This window comes from Oryzias melastigma, linkage group LG17 (assembly GCF_002922805.2).
Source record: "Oryzias melastigma strain HK-1 linkage group LG17, ASM292280v2, whole genome shotgun sequence".
NCBI lineage: Eukaryota > Metazoa > Chordata > Actinopteri > Beloniformes > Adrianichthyidae > Oryzias > Oryzias melastigma.
The window spans coordinates 15,317,640-15,327,982 of record NC_050528.1 but is presented as its reverse complement, the minus strand read 5'-3'; the positions used below and the strand labels follow the sequence as shown (position 1 = coordinate 15,327,982).

The window sequence follows — 10,343 nt, the reverse complement described above, 5'->3', positions numbered from 1 at the left end:
AAAACTACATTTTATTAGACTTAAGGTTTTACAATAAATCTGTTGCATTCTTAGAAAAGCTATTAATCTATCGATGTTTCAGTCCTATTAGTTATAGACCTAATAAAGACCAAGTCCTCTGGGTTGATCATTTGTCTCGTTTTTTTCCGCTGACCACACACAAATATTGTTTTTTCCATAAAGCAGGCCAAACGCATCACAGAACCTTGGAGAATGTCCTAATTTACGAGCATGGCCTTGTTTCTTGAGTAGGAGCTAAGCATCATGGGACAGAACTGACCTCAATGGGTGTGCTCTCTGGAACCTCTCTGAGGATCACGATGCAGCGGTTCTGATTGGGTCGCACCTTCTCCCCTTTCTCGTCCACCTGAACCAACGGCAGCGCTGGATGAAGTCAGAAAAAAAAAAATCAAACATTTGAAAACTTTCTTACGTTTTTACAGTCAATGAGTGAACATGAAATGTCAAATATAGTGTACCTTTACTTCAAATAAAAAAACAATTTGTTCATTAATATGTTTTTGCTGTTTTAGTGATGTTTATTCTTTGTTTTGTTACTTCTACAGGAACACTAACAGTACTACAAGAAAATCATTTAAATGGAAAACTGCCTTCTAAAATGAGTGAAAATGAAGTCTTCATCACAAGCCTAAGCAAAAGTATAAAGTATGGTGTAACAAAAATTCACTCAAAAGAAAAACTATTTTTTTGAAAAGTGGCGTGGAGAAATGTACATTTTTTTGCTTCGTCACATTTAAAAATAAATATTTCAAACTGTCAGATCAAAAGTGAACTTTGTCTGAAGACTGGAGGAGTAAAGTCACTTTTAAAGCATATTATTCATTAAGCGGTCAGGGCATTGAACATAGAACAGAAAAGAAAACAAACGCACCCCTTAACCCCACAAACTACAGTTTTGAACTTTCTTGATTTCAACTTTTAATAACTGTTATTATTAGTACTTCTTCAAGAATTATGAAAGCTGAAACAAATAATTAAAACTGACTGTAAAAAAAAAAAAAACTTAAAGACTTCAGAAGTTGTATATCATCAGCATATGGGCTGCCACCATTAGTCGATTAGTCAATATAGTTGACGACTAATTTAATAATCAACTAGTGTTTTTTATTTTCAATGAATGAATACGGTTCGCATATTCTAATGCTGCGTCTGCCATTGTCTTTGACAAACATGAGCAGTAGTGCTAATCCCGTCAGTAGTGATTTCACAGGAAGTTCTAGTAAGTCTCAGGTACCATAACAGCACGCCAATGGAGCTTGAAAGTGGGAAACATAAAATTAAATTTACAAAAAAAGTGTCTAATGCAATATCTACAAAGCAGAACTTGTGTTCCACAGCAGTACTATGGTGATGCATGAGCACCTGAAGAGGAAGCATGTTGTGACCGAGTATGATGACCCTGTTGAGGGATTGTCGTCTACGTACGCTAAGCTAAACTAAAATGAGCACAGACAGAAAACTTAAAAACATAAAACTTAAAATTGTTTATATCTCACAATGTTGAATTAAAACCTATGTTTAAAGACCCACTCAAAACAAAAAAAAATATGCTTTTAACATGTTCTTGTGGCATTTTTAGATAATGGACATATATAAATAAACTCTAACCTAAAATTAAATTTCTAATCAAATTGTTGTGAATCAAGAGCAGACGGAAAAAGCTCGCTGTTCTGCTCCATTCTGAGGCCTCTACTTGCAGACAAATAGATCCATGTATGTCTTTGTTATCCTAGTCTGAGCTGGAACCTAAATCAAAACTGTACAGCTGGATAGAAACGATATTGCTCACCATTTCTGTTGCCCTGGTAACAATAGGTTTGGGGTGTGAGGGGCTGTAAGCTAGCCGGAGAGCATGTAATTAGATGGGTGACAAGCCATGCTAACAGTCTCGCTTACAGCTGAGAGAAGAATGTTTAATGAACTCCTTCTGCTCTGCACAGAGAATATTCTAGAAACTACAAGTTTTTTTTTGTTTTATTTTGTCTAAAAACGGTATATTCATAACTAAAAGATCATTGGCAATGTTTTTAAAATAGATCTGAAGATGATTCCAGAGAGATGTTTTAAGTGTCCATTTTATAAAGCTGTAAAACAATCCTAAAAATTAGAATAAACATGTTTACTAGGCCTTGTAGACCAACAGATGCTGGATGGTGTGTGATAACCAACATAATTCTGAGTAAAAACAAAGAAACAAGATGTTTCCTGAAACATGACTCACATCGTAAAATGTCCACAATCAGCTCCACGTCAGTGCTGAGCTTTTTGATGAGGTCCAGGTTGGCCACCGTCACTATTGGCACATACTGGTCGCTGTCCATCTGGGAGATGAGGTACATGTCACTGCCCAGGTTCTCCCTGCCAAACAAAGAGGAGGTGGTCAAACTTACAGTCTGAAGCTCATTTAGCAAAGCAGTGAGAAGAAAGCTCTTAATGAAAACATCACAATGAAAAATTTGCATTCATGAGCATCTTATAAAACCTATCAAACCAACAAACAGACTAACCATTTAGCACATTCACACAGCTCTAGACTAAATGTTTGAGTAGTAACTTTCTTTCTTAGGTGGACCAGCACAAAGGTTTAGCCCACCGACCTTCTATATCAGTGTTTTTCAACCAGTGTGCCGCAGCACACTAGTGTACTGTGAGAGATGGTCTGGTGTGCCACGGGAAATTACCCATTTTCACATATCTAAAACATTCACCATCACTATGGTATCAGCTCTGTGTTCATCCAAACGGCCCTGATTTGACACTGGATAGTTTTGAATATGCAAGATGGTAAAAGAAATATTTCTTTGATTCTATAAATGACTAATCAGAATGATGTTACCCTAATCCAGGCGCAAAACTAGCCGCAAACTCAGCTTTTAGGAAAGTCCCTCCCCTTTCAGCTGTCTCCGCCAATCATTGTTGGAGGCTTGATCACGTCATCAATCTGACCAATCAGAAGTGGTTAACGTCCTCACTTCCTTGTTCTGATTCGGCTCATAAAGTCTCTCAGTTCCAACTAACATAACAGCTAAAGCTCGTGTTTAGCGGTGTAGCTTCCAGCGGGATCCGACGTCAGACAGTTTAAAAAGTGAACAAAAGAATGAAGCTAAGAAACGACAGTATGACGGTGTAGGTAGAAGATGTGCTCGGCCTGTCAGATCGGCTCAGGGGCCTGCGACTAGTGACGACGTCACACAACTGTAACAAACGAGTTGGCTAATTTGCTGTTATTCTGTACTGAAACTGACGTTTACAATAAAGTTTATTTTTTAAAAAAAGAAAAGAAAAAGTGTTGAGATCTGCTCGGGCTATTATTTATTATTTTGGCCCTCGGTGTTTGTGTAACGGAGCAGAACGTGAGCTGCGTATTCTAGCGGGACTTCATCCGGTCCGTGCGACCAGTTCAACATTGGCAGGATGTATTTAGAAAAAATACGCGCGAATAATTACTTTCTATTTTTAATGTGCGACCAACAACAAGCTAGCATGCTACTTGCTAGCACCCACTTTACCTCAAACTTCATGCTTCCCAGCCTGATTTCTCTCTATTAAAATAACGATCATTATCCTGTGATGATTCCTCTCTATCGGATTATTTCGTTGTCAAGGTTTTTGCAGCTAATTGCAAATATTCCTTCTCCTTTTGTGATTCTTAACGTATTTGTTCGGACCTCCTCGGTTTTTTACTCGGGAAGAATCCGTGCATTGTTATGGCGGAAGTGTCTGTGTAATTCCCCGTGTCACGTGACAGTGGTCTAATAGTCCGGACCAATCAGAATCTTACACGTCATCTATGCGCCAGCCCCCGAGCCGATCTGACAGGCTGAGCACATCTTCTACCTACACCGGCATCTGCGTGAGGTTATGCACTACAGCCCCCATGATGCATTGGGTTAAGTCCGCGCGCTGAGCGCTGGGTGGAGGGGTAGGGGCTTACACGTTCAGCAGCGCAAGAGCCAAATAGGGAGAGAGATAGAGAAAAACAACACAAAATATAAAGAAAATGAAAAGAAAAAGAAGAAAAAAACTGGAATCATTTGACTTTTCTTGATAGCATGAAGGAACTGTCTGCAGGAAATACTCTATATGTATATATATTCTGTATATATTTACGGCTCCACAATCAACCTGTCCAGACACCTGAGAACTGAGAGAATCTTCTCTAAAACAGAGTAGATCAATACTGAGAGAAGAAAGCAGATGACATCCTCAAAGCTGAAACTCTTTTGTCTTTCTTAATGTCAATGTGAATAAAAGTCTTGATTTAGTGGTTTTTGCACAATTTAATTTGTATTTGTGATGTGGTTGCAGAGTTTTGTGTTGTTCACTTCAAATGTGTTTAAAAAGAAAAAAGCTTAAAATGTGTAGAGTTAAAAACTGAATAGTTAATAGTTAGTTCTTTTATCATTTATTTTGTACATTCTATCTGGAAGGGATAAATAACAGCATATACATAATTTAGACTTTATATTAATAAAATCAAATTTACATCATGGATTTTGTGCATAATCTTATCTAGTAGTTTATAATGAATCAAACAAAGCAAACAACAACCTAAAAAGCCATTTGGTAGCCAAAAGAGCTGCTGTTTTAGGAAAACGAATGCAAAAGAATTGAATTTTGAGCCAGAATTCTCATCACTATTGTGGAGGGAAACAAGAAAAGAACGTTGTTTTTACTTTGTTTGATAGTTTAGGAAGTATTTAAAAAAAGAGAGAGAAAAAAAAACATTAATAAAAACGGATTATTTAGAAGTATTTTTTTATTTTATTTTTTTCAATCATTCATTAATGATAATAAATGTAGACTGTTTTGACGAGATATACGTTTAATGATGCTTCCCACTTATCCCACTTATATAAAAAATGTACACTAGATTGTGGAATGACTATACATCAATACAGACTAATTTTTTTACCTTTTTGGGTGCTAGTGTGCAGCAGAATTTTTTTCATGGAAAAAGTGTACCTTGGCTCAAAAAAGGTTGAAAAACACTGTTCTAGACCACATTGCATTTAACTGAGCACTTTCACATGGTCACTTTCCTTTATATTTGCTGTCAATATCTGGATTAAGACTTAAAAATGATTAAATTACAAACTGGTAAAGATAAAGCTCTTTATTTGAAACACAGTTCTAAAATGATGATAAACAACTAATCTTATATAGCATATAAAAATTAATAAGAATGCCCAGTTTGAAAAGGTTGAATTTGTGACAGCAAGTGAAATGGGCGGAACCTAAATCTCCCTGATCTGCTCCATTCTGATGCGTCAACTTGTAGAAAAATAGATCCATGAACGTCTTTGTTTTCCTGGTCTGAGCTGGAATCTGGATCAGAACTGTATGTCTGGATAGAAATGATATTGATCACTGTCTTTGTTGCTCTGTAATGTTAGTTTGGGGGTGTGAGGGGCTGTAAGCCAACGAGAGAGCGAGTAAACAAAGATTTCATAAGATATCAGTGTGGGATTACTTCACACCACAGTCCTGCCCACAACTCAGAGGTGAATTTCTAATGAACTTCTGCCACTCTGCAGAAACTATGTGCTGGAAAATGACAAGTTTTTAGATTTTGCCAAAAAACATTTATTTTAATCTTTGAAATGTACTTTTGTTTTTTGAAACATTTCCTTTTTTTAATTTTTTTGAATCGTTTTGGTTTGTGGAATTTTGCTTTGATTTCTAAAACGTAATATTTTTTTATTATTTGATTTTTGTTTTTAACTTCATTGAGATCTTTACAGTGTTTTGTGCTGATGAAGTTTTTATGTGAATTAACCTTTGGGGCCACCGTAGATAACCCTGAAACATTAATGATGTCACAGTGACACCTGAATAACTGGCTTTTTGGCTTGCCATACACCTTCTACAGTTCACAGTGAATCAGCGGATTCTGAAGTGCGAAAAAGCGACTTTTTTTTAATGTCGAGCGCTCATAATGAGAATGCTGTGGCACGAAGTTGCTTTTCTCCACTGCAGTGTCTGACAATAAATGTGGATTATGTAAACTCACAGCTGTACAGAGCTGAGTATCAGTGCAAGGTTCATTTACTCCTCTTCAGAACCCGCTGGAATGACGCTCATCAGGTTAATGGTAGACGAAACAATAAAACCTTAACACTGAAACTAAAGCTCCGGTGTTGAAGAATTTTAACAAACTGTTTTCATTTGCTCCACCTACCGCCAGCATAAGGCACGCATGCACAGGGTGAGTGCGCACAGACCCAAACTGAACGACTCTGAAAGTGTCCGTCCGCTTGAATGTGCGCCGGCGTGACCGGTGTGGAAGCTCCTTCAGATGTACATTCTAATAAAATAATATTAATTGTATTGGAGGTTGCTACACCTGCAAACACATTCAAGTAGGAGACTTTTGGAGTTGCGGAGATGATGCATGTTTTTTTTTCCCCCCAACAGAAACGGCTGGGTGCATTGGTGCGACCAAGATTTTTTTTTTTTTTTTTTAGGCGCACCAATGAAAAATCTAGTCGCAAATGCGACCAAATTGGTCGCACTCTAGAGCCCTGATTCATGTTTAGAGAACGGACATTATGTATCATTGATGTTACAGTCATTCATTTATTCAGTTCAGGTACTTACCTTCTGTTGCAATTACAGCGTTTTAGATAAAGTCTGGTAGCTTTAGCTGCCAGACTCCAGGGGGAAAAAAAAGACTTGAGCGTAATTGTGTTCTGCTTTCCTGTATTATTTTTCAAGAAAACATCTTTGTGAGGTTTGTTTTTTCCTGTAAATAAATGATGAAGAGAGCAAAACATTTTCTGCACCCATTTAAATTGTAAAGGAACTGAAGGCACAACTTCTGCATGACAAACCTCCAGTGCGTTTGCATTACCTTTAAGTAAATTGGGCGAACATCATAAACCAAACGTTGTTTATTTTTTTTAAAGTGAAAACAACATCGCTGCTCAGGTGTGTAAATGAAATGAAAGTGCGACAGAAAAGGGAGAATAAACGCTCATTTTGGAAGACTGACTTCTGTGACCACGATCACCACAGAGGCATTGACAGTATAAACAAAGCCTTTCATTCCAGACCCTGACTGATGCCCACAGACAGACAGAGATGCTCTGTCAGGATGACAAGCAGCACACAGCCTCCCAGCACTCTGGTGACAGACTGAGGCTGCACCAACACAGTGGTATTATTTGTTCACAGGAGTAACTCAAACATTTTAAAATCCTTATGACTAATCTTTATATTATGTTGAAAAAGGATCACATCGATGACATGAACAGGGATAGATTTTGATGTAAACTTTTGGTTTGCAGAAAACAAATTAGGCTGACCAAACAGTGAAAAAGGCAATGTTCTTTTAACATCAGTTTCGGGTTTTTCATTTAAAATACTTGTAAAATTTATGAACAGAATATTTGCTAGAAAATGTTTGACTAGTAACCCCACAGCGGGTTTGTTTATGACATTAATTTAAGTTATTTAGATTAGATAATCCTTTATTAGGACATGTCCACACGTAGGCGGGTATTTCTACAAACGCATATCTGCTGACCTCCGTTTTACAAAAAGTGTTGCGTCCACACATGATCGTTTTAAAAATAACTCCATCCACACGTCCCCGCATACTTGCGCTCTTAGACGCGGTTATGAGCTTGCCAGAACAGTAGTTGACAGTGACAAATTGGAATTTTGATAATAAATCCTCCTAATGGAAACACCACAACTTTGAAAAAACTCGCATTTTTCGAAAAAAAGTTGATGCGCTTACAGTAGGTGGCATTTGGGGCGTATCGAAACAGACATTTTTCGCAAAACTGTTTTGGAAACACTTTTTTCGAAATAGATTCGCCTCTTTGTGTGTCTGTCCTGAGCTCAACACAGCGGGCAGAAGGAGAGATCCAGCTTCACTGCTTCATCTGCAGCTGCACTTCTGCAGCTTGGAGCCTGAAGATGCTGAAGTCTCGTTTGAGGAAAAGCGTGAGAGCAGGGACAGAAACTTAAATGCATCTCGTCGTGTTTTTAAACAGAAAAAGGTCCAGCAGCTTACTTGCTGGAATGGTTATTTATTTAAAAAAACACTGAACAGGTTTCTCACCTGAGACTGTCAATAGACTCTGCGCGGCACACGCTCTCCAGACAGAGCTGTGACGTCACCGCAATGCTCCTTTTTTAGTGAATCAAATAAAAAAAATACTTGTTCTCTTTCATCGTCGTGTTTTTAATTACTTATCGCGTGAGTTGATTCGTGAGTTCGCAGCTAGTACTGACGTGTATGCATTAATTGTCGCAAAAAATGACGTTTAAAAACGCAAATCACCGGTTATTCATGTCCAGGGTTTTGTTAAAATATTAACCAAAAACTTTTGTATAGAGCTTCGAATTGCAGGGGGGCGGGGCTGAAAGAGGAGAGAAGGAGAGACTGAACTTGCTCGTAACAGCCGCGCGCAGGGGGGGGACTCGATTGTGGTTCTGGAGTTGAGATGAGTTTGAGGGTTTTGTTAAAATATTAACCAAAAGCTTTTGTTAGAGTTTCGAATTAGAATAATTTGTTGTTTTATTATGTATCAATAATGAATTTGTTAGTTACATTTGTTCCGTTTATGCTCATTTCTTAATGAGGTGATCTAATAATAGTAAAATAAACTTGTTTTTAAACGACTCCTGACATGACACTAAATGAAGAGATCTTATGTGTTTGATCAATCCTCCAACATGTACACATGTCAGATGACTGAGTGAAATGATGATTAAATCTATTATCAGAACTCTTTATTTTAAGTTTACATTTTATTATCTTCTGCTGCACAGCAGTACCTATAGTTTATGTTCAGAAGAAATTAGAAAATAATATAAAAAAACTGCAATACATTTGCTGCTTTAGAACAATGTTTTTAAGACTTAATTTTAATTTGAAAGGAACTTGTATGTGCTGCAGTCAGATTAAAATAAATCAGAAATTCTGTACAGCCTATTGAAAACATACCACCGTTATGGTTTAACTGTTGTGTACATTATGTATATGTACAGTATTTATTAGAAATATTTAAATGTTCCTCACAGTTAGTTTCAATACTACAGTTAATACAAAAAATAATGAAAGTTTAATTTGAACTAACTAAGATTTAATGGGATGGGGGGGCAAAGCTAAGGTGTAAAAATCTGAAGTCCTAAAGCTGTTTGCAATAAAGATTACTTTGATTATTTGATTTATATCGTTTTTAATATCGTTATCGCACAAAATGAAAAAAACGATATCGCAAAATTCCCATATCGCCCAGCCCTACTTTCATTATTATTTCTAACTGCTTTTACATTGGTATTGTTTCTAATCCTGGTTTGGAATGTGCTGAGTTTGAAGAAGTCACCCCCTTCATGGACACAAATATTTCATATGCCATTTTGGGAACATTTCAGGCACTATCTTGGGAAACATAACAACAGGTGAAGTGCTTGCAGTCACCAAATGACAACTGCTTAGACAAGAACTTATCAGTGAACATGTTTGGAGTTACTTTGAAATAGCTCAAGAATACCATATGTACTAACACCATATTTGTGCAAACCTTAGACTCACTCCTCCCCTTGTAAAAAAACTAGGGCTTACCTGAAATTGAATAAAATAGGTGTCTTTGCAGGCAGACTCAGAACTGCATTGCAGAGCCGACTCAGTTCTTCTCCTGCAACAGGCTCTCCTCCGGAGAAATTATACTTTGACTCCTGTCTCGTTCCTTAAATATTGTTTGTATTTTCAGATTTAAATCTAACATGAACCCTTTAAAACTGGAGATGCCACCAGTGACACCTAAATAACACACGCTCTTTGACTACCACATCTCCTTACCTGTTTATGCGTTCAATGTGAATCAGCTGATTCTGTGAGAATCAGCTGATTCACACTGATCTTATCAGAGCAAGGCTGCTTTTCTCCGCTTCAGAGTCCGCTGGAATTGCATTACAATCACGCTTGCTGATATTCAAGCTAAACTACCTCTGATGCATCTCATGGATGCTAAGATATCTGCACTGTTGGAGCTTGAGGCTAAACTATCACCGCTGCAACAACTCGTGGAAGATTTCCGACGGGAAAAGGCACGTAACGAACAACGAGATAATCACCAAGATCTCCTGGAGAGAAGAATGCATGATGTGGATCAACAAATACGGATGAATAATGTGATTCTCACAGGACCTCAACTGAAACCCCAGGCACGGCCTGGTGCTATCAATGTTAGCATGGATGCTAACTAGGGGTGTAACGAACCACGGATGATCCGTGATCCGTACGGATCAGAAGCCACGGTTCGGGACACGGTTCGGACACGTGTGTACCGCGGACCACTCCGACC

The 10,343-nt window shown here is 37.8% G+C and overlaps 2 protein-coding genes across 3 annotated transcripts in view; both read right to left on the bottom strand.

Moving 5' to 3' along the window:
- Nucleotides 1-10,343, bottom strand: part of LOC112144307 (tripartite motif-containing protein 16-like) — a gene marked incomplete in the record, with an annotated part of 1,074,856 nt that overhangs the window by 363,385 nt on the left and 701,128 nt on the right.
- Nucleotides 1-10,343, bottom strand: part of larp4b (La ribonucleoprotein 4B) — a 105,934-nt gene that overhangs the window by 15,030 nt on the left and 80,561 nt on the right. For both annotated transcript variants that reach the window (XM_024268702.2, XM_036216288.1), the window contains 2 exons: nucleotides 2,243-2,379; nucleotides 281-384 (listed from right to left, as the gene is read on the bottom strand). In XM_024268702.2, coding sequence (XP_024124470.1) covers nucleotides 281-384; nucleotides 2,243-2,379 — 241 coding nt within the window. The remainder of the gene's footprint in view (nucleotides 1-280; nucleotides 385-2,242; nucleotides 2,380-10,343) is intronic.